Source organism: Falco peregrinus, chromosome 2, assembly GCF_023634155.1.
Source record: "Falco peregrinus isolate bFalPer1 chromosome 2, bFalPer1.pri, whole genome shotgun sequence".
NCBI classification, from domain to species: domain Eukaryota; kingdom Metazoa; phylum Chordata; class Aves; order Falconiformes; family Falconidae; genus Falco; species Falco peregrinus.
Window position 1 is genome coordinate 89156230 of NC_073722.1, and position 15621 is coordinate 89171850.

The 15621-nt window shown below is 35.5% G+C and overlaps 1 protein-coding gene across 2 annotated transcripts in view; it reads right to left on the bottom strand.

The window, feature by feature from the left end:
* The window catches only part of SPECC1L (sperm antigen with calponin homology and coiled-coil domains 1 like), a 70284-nt gene that overhangs the window by 24990 nt on the left and 29673 nt on the right, over positions 1 to 15621 (bottom strand). For both annotated transcript variants that reach the window (XM_055795217.1, XM_055795218.1), the window contains 6 exons: positions 13460 to 13533; positions 12771 to 12946; positions 10800 to 10963; positions 9083 to 9174; positions 3711 to 3801; positions 1738 to 1821 (listed from right to left, as the gene is read on the bottom strand). In XM_055795217.1, coding sequence (XP_055651192.1) covers positions 1738 to 1821; positions 3711 to 3801; positions 9083 to 9174; positions 10800 to 10963; positions 12771 to 12946; positions 13460 to 13533 — 681 coding nt within the window. The remainder of the gene's footprint in view (positions 1 to 1737; positions 1822 to 3710; positions 3802 to 9082; positions 9175 to 10799; positions 10964 to 12770; positions 12947 to 13459; positions 13534 to 15621) is intronic.

A 15621-nucleotide genomic window follows, 5' to 3' on the forward strand; every position in this document is an offset into this window, starting at 1 on the left:
ATCCAATACTAGGCTTCAACACATTTCTTGGTATTTTCCACTTCGGAAGTATCAAGGATTTAGACCACACTACTAATGTTTACAATCAAGCCTGTATCTTGAAGATTTTTTTGATGAAAGAAAATTCATCAAAAGATGATTTGATGAACATATCTTAATGGAATATTGCTACTTCCTTTTGAAGGATTTCATGAATGAGAAGGAATTTTAACACTAAAGCATTTGATTTCCTCTAGTCCATGTAGTTATGTTGCTAAGCTTCAATTAGTTACAAGAAAAGAAAACCAAAACAGTTCAGAGATGACAGCTGCTTTATATCCACTTAATTTTAATCAAGAATAGGCATGTATGTGATGCTCTGGACATTTATTAAATCTCTTCAACTATATCAAAGATTGACCTGACACCATTCAGTCACATTCCACAGTCCACAGAGCTTGCTTCATTTTATCAAAGGACAAACAATTGTAATTTTGAATAAATGCACAAGCACTACATCTTGTAAAACCAGATTTGGAATGGTTATGTTTTCTCTACATGGAAGCATTTCCAGTTAAAAGTATGAGGTTTGCCTTTTATAGCTAAGTAGCCACCATTCTTTATGTTTGTGCAAATCAAAGATACAACTTGCCACATATATCAGAGACTTATTTTCTAATGATGTGGGGCAAGTACACTGATTTATAAATACCAGACACTTTTGGGTGGACTTTTTTTTAGAACACATCAAGATGATGTAAAACACATTTTCTTCCTGAAACCATTTACTCAAATATAGGTGGTTTTAAAAAGTGCTTCTCTCAAAGTAGTTCTGCCTAGGTTGTAGAAAGTATCATTTTCACAGTATCAGATTATTTGTGCTATTAATCTCAAAGACTTGTGTTTAGAAGCCTTTGCTGATACTGAGATATCAGCTTGATAGTAACCTAACACTCAACATAAGCTTCTGTTTAGAATGTCTGTTTTTAAAAAATCCAAAATTAACATCCAATGTGCTGCAACCACTGAGTAATACCGAAGAATATGGGTTATGCCAGTCACATAATGGACTATTTAAAAATGATTCACTGCAAACATTCTTTTGTTCTACAGAATGGGTAGACATTTTGCTAAGTAATATGGGAAAACATTTATATGCATTACATAACGTATACTTATGAATTTGTTACCTAAAAAGAACAATCCTCCTTTAAACCCAATGGTTTTAAACAACTGACAGTAATTCTTTACACAAACAAAAATGTTAGTGCATAATTAGGGAAAGGCAGTATGTCTCTCTGCCTCAAAGAAAAATAATAAAAATCCTACAACCAAGCAGTAAAAAGTAACAGCTAGGAACAGTTTTTTCCTCATTCCTTGCACCCCAAAATTATTTGTAATAAAAGGAAAGATGACACAGAAGTCAACTGTTACATGCATGACTCGTACTCATCCATCTGGTATATCCACCAATAAGGACACTAGATGGACAATTAAAAACAAGACTCTTCAGTTCCACTTGATACAATAAAATAGAATATTCTTCTGCTGCTGGACTTTAGTTTCTTTCCCCAAACACTTCAATAGAATACCTGAACGCTAAAAAATAAGCTCGTCCAAATATCCAAATAAGAGTGGTTTTTACAAGAGCTTGATGGTCCAAAGACCAAAGTTCTCTCTTGACTATGTAAAGTAGATCTTTAAGTGCTGTGTTGAGAGTTCCTAATTTTACCATTCATCTAAAAAACGTGATATTACCAGAAATAGATTTGGCACTTTCCATAGCAGGTACTCTTGGCAAAGATGCTGGCCTGCTGGTAGAAGATGTTCTCAACAAATGTTCTGGACAAAAAAAAAAAAAACACCAACAAAAAAACAACCAAAACATCATTAACAAAGATTCCAGTTAAATGTAAGACATTTAGGTATGAGTAATATTGTCTATGAGTGCCTGCGTTTGGCTGTTTTAGTGAGAACAACTGATTTTATCTGTGTGAAAGAAGGCCTAAATTTGTTCATTACCAATGAAGTTCACTATGAAAACATCATGACCTTCTTAATCCTTCTGCCCCTAAGGCCTTTTATTAAACCACTGGCCCTGGTCTATAAAAAATGAATTGTTAAACCAAAAGGCTGAGGAAGGAATCCCATTTAGCACATGGCCAAAAGTACTCAATATGCCATTCACAATGTGGATTGGTAACGCATATTGCTTTGTCCTGTATGTGATATTATTTTTCCCTTTGGTTTGTTGGGTTTTTTTCAATTTTTTAAATAAAAACAAACAACTTTTTTTTTTCCTCCTCCGTGCAGTGGAGTCTAAAAGGTGCCTTTACATACCATACAGAAAGATTAGTTCTATCTACTGCCATAAGTAAAAACATGTTATAACAAAATTCATTTTCTGTAGCATCAAATCAAAACTATTTCCTATTATTGAAGAAATATTCCTTCAAATAAAACCTTTAGACTGTAAACAAAAAAATTACATATTCCTATGTAGAAACTCCTGGAAGGCAGTAACATTTAAACACGAAACCCCATGAAAATGAAGAATGAGAATTAAAAGAAGTGAAACTCATTCATTAATTGAAAACGTGACATAAGAAACATATATTGCTACAGAGATACTTTAAAAAATATATACTGTTGTAAACAGGAATTCCGTCTGGCGCATTCTCTTGGAATGCTGCTGCATTAACTGACTTTAATGAAAACACAAAAACTATGTAAAGCGTACCATTCATTTTGTGTTTAAGCTTATGTCTACCATGAACGCTGTAACAATTAAAGAATCCTAAACTATCTTCTTGGAAAGGCATTTCAATAATCCTAAAAATATCGAAGTTTCTAAAATTAAAACTCCAGCTGCACTGTACAAATAACCTCAATATGCATTCAACAAAAGCAAGAAGGAAATCTGGCACATACAGACTATTATGAAGTGCTACAAAAAACCCACCCCAACCCTTTAGAAAGCATCAGACCTCGGGAATACCAAATTGAGAGGAAATATTCAGTCTGGAGTCATATGGGGATTATCTTGAGAAACATCTACAAAAAACCCCCTAAAGCAGGCATAAATCAGAGTGCTACACCCAACACATGATAGCCATTCATTCTCACAGGAAGAGCACATTGTGAACAGTGTTTTGAGAGACAAAACAAAGTTCACAGAACATGGAAATATTGGGAAACAGATAAATCAACACTCAATTCCATTCAATTTTTCATCTGGCTCCTGAAGATTCAATACTTAGTAAGTTTGTATTTTGTTATTCACATGCAATGCAATGCAATGCCAACCATCTTCCTTGTTTCATTTTGGGGGAAAAAGAAAACCGCAACCGCACAATGCATAATGTAACCCCAGAAGTGTGTATTTTTAATATCTGGAAGACAGCTGCAAGACATGTCCCTGAATCATCTTATCTTGATTTTGCAAGTGATCTCAGTTTGTGCACACATTAAAAACTGTCAGAATTATGCTGAGTTATCAGCACACAATCATTTGTTGAAAATTAAAAAAAAGCATCTTTATTACATGCCACCATCTGTGATGAAACAAAGTAATAAAAACTTGAATGTGAGTTATCCTATGAGTCTATGAAAATATTTTGATAATGAAAAGTATATAAAATGCTAATGCTTTGGACACTAAACTAAATGTAAAATAAAAAAATATTAATAGCATTGCTAAAAACAAAGTTTGAATGAACTTGAATCAATACCTTGAACAGGGATTTCAGCATAGCTTGGTCTTTTGTCTGTCAGTGTAGCAAGGGGTTTTGAAGCTGAAATTGGTCCACTTATAGAATGTCTCTGAAATGGAAAAATACTTGTGTCAAGTATCATTTGAAGGTAAAAAAATAAAAACTGAATTGCAGAATCAGTTTTAGAAACCCACATAGACATTATTACTGATTTGGAAGAACTAAAAAAATAAAGGAACCTTTAAAAATACTTAGTGAAAAAGGGTGTGGGCTCTTTACCAGTTGCTTTTGCTCATCTGAATAGATAGACACTGAAACTTGTTCCTCAAACCAATGTTGCAAATTAAGTTGTGAATTCACTTGCAGGTTTTTTTATTAATTTCCACCTTAATTTATATTTTGTTTGTACAAACCTGTTTTGGTTAAACTTGATGTGTTTATTTAAACTAATACAACCACGTCTGTAGCCAAGATATTAGTGCTTGATTTGTGTTATTAACATATGTCTTTACAGCTTTGTGTCTTTTCCTGGAAATTCGGATAATGGTGTATTGGGTGTAGTGACACAATACCCTTTGCTAAGAAAAATCCTACTGAAAAAAATATTTTTCTTCAGAACATCAACAGCTTTTTTACCACCTATTTAACTGAGATGCTCTGTGAACAACTGGAGACAGATATTTTGTCTAAGTATTTGTCAAATATGTAATAAAAGAGAAATATAATTATTTTTTCTTTCTCAGGTCACTTTACTGTTCTGCTCTAAACTAGCTACAAATTGATCCTTGTATTTTCAAGTTTTATATAAAATATTTAGCAATGCATGGCATCTGGCAGTTAAAGCGCATGTATATAATCACAGATGTGTTAACTCTTGCACACAACAATTTAGTAACCATTGGATAGCACTGAAGCAAGCTGTTTAGGATCACATAAATGAACTATACAACACAACAACTAACCTTACAGTTGTTCAAACTCATATTCAGTTGCTGAAGACTCAGGGAAGACCATCCACAATTATTTTCTTCAAATTAATAATTTAAAAGAGCCTATTGCAAATTATAGTACATTCTTTATTCACACTGTCCTTTCTATTGAATTCTAATATTTAACCATAATTAGTTCAGTAATGTGTTTATCCTGAAAACTCTTTCAGCTCTCCATCTGGCCCAAGATTAGATGAGAAGGTTAAAGGAGCCTTATCTTCATAAGATAATAAAGGTCAGATATTTCTCACACCAAATCATGTAGGCAAGACAGACAAATCCAAAATTGTGACTAAAAATGTTAACAGTATATACTTTGCAGCATCCTGTAGCACAGGCAGGATTACAGGGCTACTTATTCATTGTTTAGAGTCAAACCAGAGTTATACTTTTGTGCTAGAAATCAAATGGAGAAAACAATTGCCAACATACAGTATGAAGAACTTCCTCACTTCATATATCAAAAATCCTGCACATACATTACACAGATTATTCCTTTAAATGTGCAGATGAAAGTGACTGTGATTTTGAGTCATGCACAGAAGTGCCTACAACACCTTCCCATAAGAGTTGGTACTTCAGATTTGAATTACATTTAATGTTCACTTCACCCACTTAATTTTATTTAAGTAAAAGCCAAGGACTGTACCAATGAGAACCATTTTTTCTAACACCACACCCCCCACCCCCCCACCCCCCCCCGGAAACAACTACAATAGCTACATAATGAAGCTAAAATAAAAAGATTTCATTTTGGTTAGCTTTCAGATTGTCATCACAAAGACAGGATAGTACAGAACTTCAGCCAGGAAGCAAAGGTATGTAAGCAGGCACAGTGCTGGATAACCATACACCTTCATCACTTTTGCAGCTTCCGGATATCACTTAAAAACAAACATCCTTTAATGATATTATCAGAAAGTGGTTGTATTACTCAATTGATAACTTGCTGTGTACTGGTCTTGTCTCCTTGTTATATAATGAACTGTTTGTCTTTTTGCTCCTGTTGACTCTGCAGACAGGGCTTACTTTCACTGTTGCTAGTTCCGTATTACATATTACATATTACATATTACAACTACCAGTAGTAATGTAGTGACTAATACACTGCAAATTAGAGGAAACTGAACAACACAATGTTTATCTAGTTCCACTTGGTATATCTGTATAGTAGTAGTACACAAGCCTCTTGCAGAATCACTTTTCCTGAAACATTTTACAAATGTTAAAAGCTTTTCTGCTTTGCTGACCTTTTGCTGAATTTGCAGATCAGCCATTTCTCATTTCACTTAAAAACCAAAACACATCTGATGGGCAATCAAATATGTATAGATCCTACCAATCCCTTTACAAATACCTTTCTTCAACTAGAAATATATTCTAAAGCTCACTGAACTGCTAAACACCATTTGTCTTTTACACTGCTGTTCAAACTCCTCAACACCAGAGGAAAGGATCAAAAGTTCAGAGGAATCACATGCTTTTGAGGCTATTCACTGAAGCTACAAATGGGACAGAAATTACTAAAGGTGCCTTGCAATCTGTGATCCTCTTATTCCTCCTACAATGAGGTCTAGCAGAAGAAAATGCTAGAAACTTCAAGGAATAATTTTGATGTGATGTATGAAGACAATTGTTCACAGAAACACATTTCTACATAGTAGTCTTGGTATAACATAATTTCAGTAACAGATAAAGGTGCTAAGATCATCAACAATTACTTTTTCTCATAGCCATTCCTAGTTTGAAGAGAAAGTTTCTTCTAGTTACCTGTGACTGTTTTCAGATTTTTTTCCTTTTTTATTTTGTAACATCAGTAACAACTCCAGCACACAGGTGAGGAAAAAAGTAAAGGAGAACAAATACCTGACTTCACATTTGAGACAGAACCATGGCAGAACAAGCTAATTCCTTAAACTCCAAATATGTTGCTTCGACTCTCATCCTTATATCTGTTGTTGGCTATGGAAGGGAACATGACCTTCAACCACTATCCAGGTACCTAATTCCTGATCACTTTGCACTTCAGGAAGTACATCCTGCCAGTGCACCTATGGAGGCACAGCAGACCAGCTAAGCTTTCAGCTAAGACAGCAGGGTTGTTTTTAGGTTCTGAAGACCATTCTCTTGAAATCTCTAGTCCTAAATTGTTTTGCACTATTGCTAATCACTAAGGTGAGTAACAGCTGTGTTCCACCACAGCTTTGGACCTGAAGGCAGAATGGCTTCTGTTTATTTCCAGTTGCAAAAAAGTATCCAAGAATGTATCTCCTTATACATACAGGTATTATTATAAAGAAAAACAAAGCAAACAAGAACTCTCCAAAACTGAGGAAATTCATTACACAGTCCAATACAAAAATGAAATGATACACATAATTCAGAGAGGGCACATTTAATGCATCTATATTTGGAAAAATCTTTTTTGCAACCAATCCACTTTATCATAATCCCCAAAATTATGCCAGTTTTTCAGTAAGTGCCCATGTAAGCATTTCCCCTGTGATAGCATTTAAAAGCAACTGAGATTAATGACAACATTGCAACACCCATACAGAGATCAACCCTCCCACTTCTTTTTTAAGAGCCACCTGGCTCTTAAACCAGGGATGACTTCTGTAAGGTGGGAGCTGATAGGTCAACTCACATAGTGACTACTTATTAAAATCTTACTTTTCAATTGCAAGAGCAAAAAAACCAGACAAAAAATATATATAAAAAATGCACAGAACACAACAGTAGAAAACAAGGTAGTTATATGAAAACAAAGAAAAGGAAAAGATGATGAAAATTAGTTTTGAACCTGAACCCCTTCTCTCTTGAGCAGAAAACATTCTTCAAATGCAATTCACATAACTGAGGTCACAAAACCCAGCTGCCTTCTGGATAATTACAAATACTTTCAAGAAAACCACCTATCTTCAAACAGACAATAGAAGCTGTTTTCATTTACCCACCCTCCTCTGTTTTTCAGGCAATGTTCCTCACTAATGAGTATCCAGCTGTTAATGACTTGGTTCTATACCAGAAGTTGAATTCAAAATTCAAGTAATTCTGGCAGATCAAGAACATCAAACAAGAGCTGTAAACCTCAGCAGGTTTGCAGTATTTGAAGAGATTACGTTGGTTCATGGTTAATTTACAGGTAAATAAAGTGAAATAAACCTTAGGCTTCATCAAAAAGTCTTGTCTGCCAAAGCCCTGGTGTAACCTTTTAGAACATGAGATTAAGTCTGCAACTTCCTACAAGAGCACAGAAATAAACAGAAATATAAAGACATATCAATAGGAACAAAGCATCTGCCACAGAACTTGTCACATTTAAGTACTTTAGAAAACTGCTGTCAAGTGTGACTGAGTCACAGGAAGTAGCAGAAGCTCTCACAAAAAAAAATATTTAATTCTTTCTCTTTGCTTTAAGGCTATTTATGTTTCATGAAATTCACTCTTAAATTAATAAAAGGTGCACTAGTCTGAGCACAGGAGATTTCCAGGCATTGTTCCTTGACCGCTAAAAGCCTACATGGATATAGATTCTTCAGTTCATACAGAGAGGATTTATTACCAAAACACTATGCTGACCTATAGTGAAAATCAAGTTTTGGTACTTCTGGTTAGCAATATCTTGAAGGCAACAGAACTACTAATATTAAAGGAGTAAAACATATAGTCCATTTTTTGATTTTTCTTTGTGAAACCAGCCTCATCTGCTTTGTCCTTGAACTTGTCACCTTTCACCAAAATCTCACTTCATGCAGCTAGTGACATAATAAAACCAGCAATAATCTATAGAGTTGAGCATTAGAGTACTGATGATGCTATCTTTGCGTACCTAGGCTCCTGTAGCAGTTGAACAAATGGACAAGGCCTCAGAGTGGACAGGACAAAATACACAGTACAACCACTGACTGGCCAAACTCTCAGTCAGTACAAAATGAACAAAGATAACCATTTCACAATTATTTCGTTCCTCTCTGGTCAGCTCTGATACCGAAAGCTCACGCACCATAGGATACATTTATACTGATGATCGCTGACAGATTCTGCACAGATTTCAGTCCACTGCCTGAAGGGGATTACTGCTGTTTCCGTGCCAGGCACAGGACTAAGAACTGACAAACAGCAACTATAAAACGAAGGAATGCAGATAAAGTTTTCCTCCCCTGCTTCCCAGTGGCACAGGAATAGTAATGGTTGGGAATATTTACAAGAACTTCCAAATTATGCCCAAACTTGTATTTACAACGTGGTTCTTGTTAAACTGAACATTTTAGTAATTACTTGAGGGAATATTTTACCATTATTTCCCCCCAAAGTCAGTCAATATTTGTATATTACCACCTGTATTTTCACATGCGCTTCTTTACAAAGAAGGATTAAGTGCAGTCATGAAACACCTACCTGCATAGGGGACACAGCAGCAGCTGGGGGAGTTTTCATGGGACTTGGGCTCAGGGGAGTGCGAGGAATTGTGGCAGCAGCAGGGCTGGGAACTAGTACAGAAAGGAAGCCATCATGAGCATTGCATTGTTTTGCAGTGAAACAGGAGACTGGCTGTTACAGTGAACTCTCGCCTTGTACTTCACATTACTAGTTTTACCAGATTAATTCTTTCAGAATTTCAATTAGTATCTGACTGCAAAATCATTTAAAAGTATGCCTACACATTTACTCCTCTGTAATTACATTCCTTTTCTTGAATATATCATCCACAGTAAAAAAAAGTTTATGGGGGTGGACAAGGCTAAGGTGCAGGATACTATTACCCTGGCAGATGTAAACGATGATCTCCAGATAATTAAAGAGATGGTAGCAGGCTCCTGCATCTGCCAAGGACAAGAAAGATAACCTATATCACCTGCTTCTCCTTTCTAGTTTCCAATCAGAGGCCACAGGTACTAAACACTATATCCCTGAAATTCTGGGACTGAACAAATAATGTGTTTAAAAATGTATGAAAACAGACATACTGAATTGGTGAATCAGTCACTGATTATTTAACAGAGTGATTAGACATGAATGCTGAGGAAGAAGACAGATATCAGCATAAAATAAATATTGAAATAGACGACTAAAAAGAAGAGAGAGGGGATTTATCACTTTACCAAACTAACTCTGGCAAGAAAGCACCTTTATCCAATAACAGATTAACCTAAATTAACACTAGGAAAGTAAAAAAACTGTTAATACCTATGAACAAAGAGAACAAGGATAGAAACAGAACCATTTACAGTATCACCAAATAATATAGAGATGCTTCTATACCTTAAATTTTCAGGCCAAAAGCAATTAAAAGTAGATTTGCCACGCACAGTACAGTACTCTCTGGTAATACAGTCTACTTCAGACTGAGCTTTTTTACACCCTAGACTTACAGTGACATTAGCATAAATGAAATTCAAACCCCAAAGACCTGGCAAGGGAAATATTTTAATCATACAAGGTCTCATATGTAGTCAAAGCTAAAACCCAAGTGTTTCTTATTTCAGGATAATGACTTGGATTCCTTATTCTGAGAGGACAACAGCACCTGTTTCCACAATCAGAATTATAGTAAAGTCAATTGTCTCAGCAGTGCGATCCCTTTAATTTTAGAAAATATTCCCCATATCTTTTAATAGGTGATACTGGCTGGACCTTACTTTTGACTTTCATCAGCACTTTGACTGTAAGAATATAAGTTATTAAAAGAAAGAAACTCAGCTCTAGCTATTACATGATTTTTAGAACGCTTAATTTGGCACATTAAGTTCACAATTTCATAGTCAGGCTAAAATCAGCTGTGCTTCCAGCTATAATTATGTGTATAATATGTGTTTATGTATTTCTAATATATGGGAGCACTGAATCAAAGCATCTAGCCTATGAGTCATTGGCAGTGTGACAGTAAAGAAAAGAAAAAAAGACAAGACAAAAAAAGGATGTTTGTACTTAACCACAGCGAACAATCTGTTGTGCAATCTAGTTTAGGTTGGTTTGTTTCAGCCATCACTTATAGGTCATGATAGTACAATAAATTAACTTAGCTTTGAATTAGCTAAGCCATTAGAAGTGTCCCTGTCAACATATGATAATTCGTAACTTGGTACAGCTACTACATGGGGTTGAAAATAATTACCTTGGGAGGCACTGTCAAATGACTTGATGAGTGTTTTTACAGTAGGAGTTGGCTCCGAGGAGGTGGATGATCTGCGACTCAGGCCCATTCCTTGTCTCAGAGCTGCCAAATCTCTCTCTACAGCGTTCATGTAATTGTACACTCGACCACGTTCCTCTTCCTGCCTGAAATCAATATGCAGCCCATTTAAGTAATTTAAAAAACATTTTAACGTGCAAAGCCTTAAAAAAAAATCAACACAAATTTGAAGTCATATTAAAATCTATGGTCCAAATTGGTCCAATAATGTAACCAAATAGGTTACATTAACCTAGTTTTCTTTCCACTGTAATTTAGAAATAGATTATCAACCTAAATTATCACTGTTCTTACTAATAATTCTTACTATTAGTCAGCAACTTAAGCACCAGGTGAAGAGTCTATCAAATCAATACTTGATTTAAAGCTTAATTCCTGCTCCTATCTCTCACATACACACACGCAAAAAAAAAAAATTAAGCCTTAAGGATTTCACCATTTCATATGGAAATAGCCATCTCAAAGGGGAGATTTTTTTTCCCCACCTGCATAAACAGAAAACAAACAGAATACTAAGGAGGTAAGAATACATTGCTGGCACACATCTTTAGGCGGCATATGAACCCATTAAAAAAATACATTAGATGTTTAGTACAGAATATTTATGGCGGTTATTGTATTTAGTGTCACTCACAAGAATTGTTTGAAGCAACCTATTTTCTAGTCTGCAATAATTAAACATTGACTTTTGCTTCAGACACTGTGATAGACTTTTCTGACACCTTCCATCCAATACTGTAGCTATACCACTTCCAAGTAAACTGATTCAATTGCCTCTTTGTTCTTTGTCTGCAGCAAATCAAAACTCAGAAGACACTTGTGTCTAGATAAGCGTGAATATACTGACTGGAATCAGCAAGCCAGTTCTACCTTCAAAGTGCAACTGTAACCTCAAAGGTTCACTTGCAAGCAGTAATTGAACAACTACAATTCTGGCTGAAATGTATTAGTAAAGAATTGTTCACATTACTTAGTTTGGTGATCTCATTTCAGATAAGATGCTTTACGCCCACCACTCATCCAGATAATTTTCCATTTTCAGTGTAAACGGTCTGCTCTTCCTACCATCAGCTTTTCCCCAAGTTCCATAGCCTGCACTATCTCATACCCTACTGGATGCTGGGTTGTGTAATGCATCCTATAAAATGCCCATCCATGTGGAAAAAAAAATATCATTTTATATATATACAACCTTAATTACTGTAATTGTAAGCTATACATGTATTTAATCCCTAGAGACAATGTAGTCAGGATTCAAATGGTGCTGTCCAAGATGTTCCTGTTCTACAGATTTCAGGACTTCTGAAAGACATACAATTCAGTTTCTAAATAACTGCAGTGCCTAATTCAAGCCACAGTGCAATGCAGTTTGAATGATTTTTATTAAAAAATGGTTTTATACTCAAAAGTATCTCTAATTATTCACAGAAGAATTACCAGTGGAAAGAAAACAATACAAGCTATATGCAGAATCAGATGAGGGTTTCTTCTCAGCTAAAAATCTGGCTGTATTTTTAACCATACCAAAAGCCTTGGCTGCTAATAAGAAGTATTAACGAAGGTAGAGAAAAGCCAACAGTACTTGTTTTTCACACTAAGGGAAGTTAAGTCACGTCCAGCTGTTATATGGGAAAAAATCCTCCAACCTGGTTTTGCAAAAGTTCCAAAATGAATATTCTTGGATGAATTACAGTACAAGGAAACATATATTGTTCTCATAAGTTTACCTAATATGACCCCAAAACCCCACGTAAAGCAGCTTGTTGAAATACACATCCTCACAGTGAAAGGATTTACAAACTTCCAGGGTCTCAATAATAATTAAAATATTGGATTTCCAAAATTGTACCACCCCTACAAAAGCGACAATAATCCTTGTTGTCTTTTGCATACTTGCGTGACTTTATTTCCTCCAACTCTTTAGTGAGCTTCTCATTTTTCTCCTGAGCTTCATGTAATCTGCGCTTCAGGTCTCCTATCTCTTCCTGGGCCTCAGACTTTATATCATTCGCTATAACCACTGCAGTCTGTAGATCAGCCTGGAACTGACGCCATTCTGCTGACTCCTCCTATAAGCACATAAAGCTTTAAACTGAAAGCAGCAAGAATTCTGGAGTTAAAAATAAAAATTATTCTTATTATTCATAGCTTCCCTGTGGTGCTACAGGAAAAAATTTACAGGTGCTCATCTCTGACATTAGGCACAACCTAATTTACACGTAAAATTGAGGAAGTTTTGCTGGAAATAACTAGACTTCCAAGGTGATGAATTTCTTTTCTAGAAACAAAGAACATTTTCAAAGTGGAGGGGGGGTGGGGGTGGAAATTAAACTGGGCATCTGAAGACACAGGAACATTTTCTTTTAAGCCCAATGCCGAATCTTTGAGATACCGAGAATTTTTCAGAAATTAATCCTTTGGTGTCTGTAGCTTAGTAAATATATTCCCACATGATGCCCGTCTCTCAGAAACAGTTGTTTTAATGGTATTACATCTAACCATACTATCTTTTCACAATTTCCCATGCAGGTCTTATGACATTCCAAGTTTGCAATTTTTTCAGTTTTTAGGTTTTAACCTACCCGAAGTCTCCTGTGAAGATTCTTTATCTCCCTTTCCATGTCATGCTTTTGGTCCTGAAGTTTTTTAACTGTATCTGGAAAGAAAGTCAAATTCTCTGTAAGATCTTAGTCAGGGATCTATTTACTTAAAAAAAAGAGTATAAAACCTGCCATTGCTTTTAAAAACCTACTCATAGAATACATTTTTATAACCATAGCCATGAGGAGAAAAATCGTATGAGCAGAAATAATTTGACAGCAAGTATCAGTAGGTACATGTTTCGTTATGACTGGTGAGTGGAACAGTAAACTCAATTGTTTTACAAATCCCAATTTGTCCTCTACCCTTCACAATACTAAAATCATAAAGCAATAACAAAGAGCAAATATGGTAGGTAACTTAACATGGAAGGAACCTAAAAACATGGATGCCTGGGTTTTTCACTCTTCAAATGTAAGTTGCAGCTACACTAAGTCTTTGGATTCACAATTTACTCCCTGCCACAAAGCAGCTGACGTAACACTAACAGCCATACCTTCAATGGGGATAAAATTCTACTCATGTCCTGAAGAATCTTACATTCTTGTCTATCAAGCTACTATTTGAAGTTGAAGCTATATTTACAGCAAAAGGACAAACAGTCTATGAGATCATGCTTTGAAAGAGATGATCCCCTAAATCTGCCAGCAGCTACACAAGAGTATGCAGCTCGATCACCACCAGCTCCTCCAGTAGACTGGCTACAATGATTGTTCATCTGTTACTTTATTCAATACGTAAGGACAATGTGATTGATTATTCCATTCTTATAACTATATATAACTAAGCAACTAATGAAGAAGAACAATTAGCATGTCACTTCACTGATCCTTGGATTTGGGGATGTTCTATTTCTACAGCTATCTCTAAACTGTAAAAATGATAGGCCAACTGAACGCATGCACTTTTTTGTTCAGGTTCACTATTCCAAGACCTGCTGGAAACATGTATTTTCCCTGTGTATTAGAATGCTCTTTCCACAAAAAGACTGAAGGTGCCCAACACATTTAGTTGTTCAAAATACAAAACTCTGGTAAAAGAAAATCTGTTAAACTGCATAATAAATGTTTGAATAGTCAGAAGATAGGTATGTAGGTATGTACGTTCATACAGGCAGACTGATACAGTAAAGTGTCGTGGCTCAATTTCTAACATGAAAAAAACCTTTCCAGTGCTTTTATTTGGGTATCAGGTCACAGGAAATCCATTAAACCAAGTTTTATTCAAAGTCACTTGTTCTACCAATACCGACCAATGCCTTCCCAAGGCAGCCTACAACTTCAGTACTTGACTTTTGTCAAAGGGCTTTTCTTAACAATAAAAATGAGGCTATGGCAGGCTAAATGCAATAGTAAGCATTTCAAGTATGTTTAAAACAGATGTAACAAGGACTAAGAATGGATTTAAGCTGATTTATGCTGATGTGTACATTCAGCTCGTAAGAACATTTCAGTATTCCATGGAATTCCTTTTGGTTTCTTCATCAGAAGGAATTCCTAAGTTTTGCCTCAACAGTCACAAGTACAGAGGCTTTTAACGCCACAGCTGATTTCTTTACAGAATGATGTAAACCTCAGTTGGCCTGAAAACATGATAACCTTTCAGGCTTGGAAAACTTGCAACACTAAAATTAGACAGATATTTCTGTATTTATCTCTTCCTTGTAAGACTGCACATTTTAAGATGTATCTAGCTGATCTTTAAGCTTTGAAGATAAGCCTAACAGTGAGCCACTCAGATCTCATGCTACCATGATATTTAAGCATGGCCCTCCAAGTTTTAGCTTGTCTCTGTACACGCAACTTGTTTGAGCTCAAGTCAGCACTGAGATGCCAGCTTTAGGTTAAAGTTATAAAAGTCATTCCCCCCTCCCCACGCTTTTTTCCATTGAACACATGCTAAAAAAACCCCCGCTGCAAATTAGGTAACTTTCAACAGTGACAGCAAGTCAACATGCCCTAGAGAGCTTCCAGTAGCATTTTGAAACAAAATCTAGTGGATGACCATTTTCTTTTTTAGAGACAGTTCAAAGAAAATATGTTTTTAAAAATAAAATTTGTTGTACTACTAAAAGCAAGCTATAGTTCATCCAAAAATAACCACAAATGAGAAACTATAAATGCATCCAGAGTTAAAGCTTGTG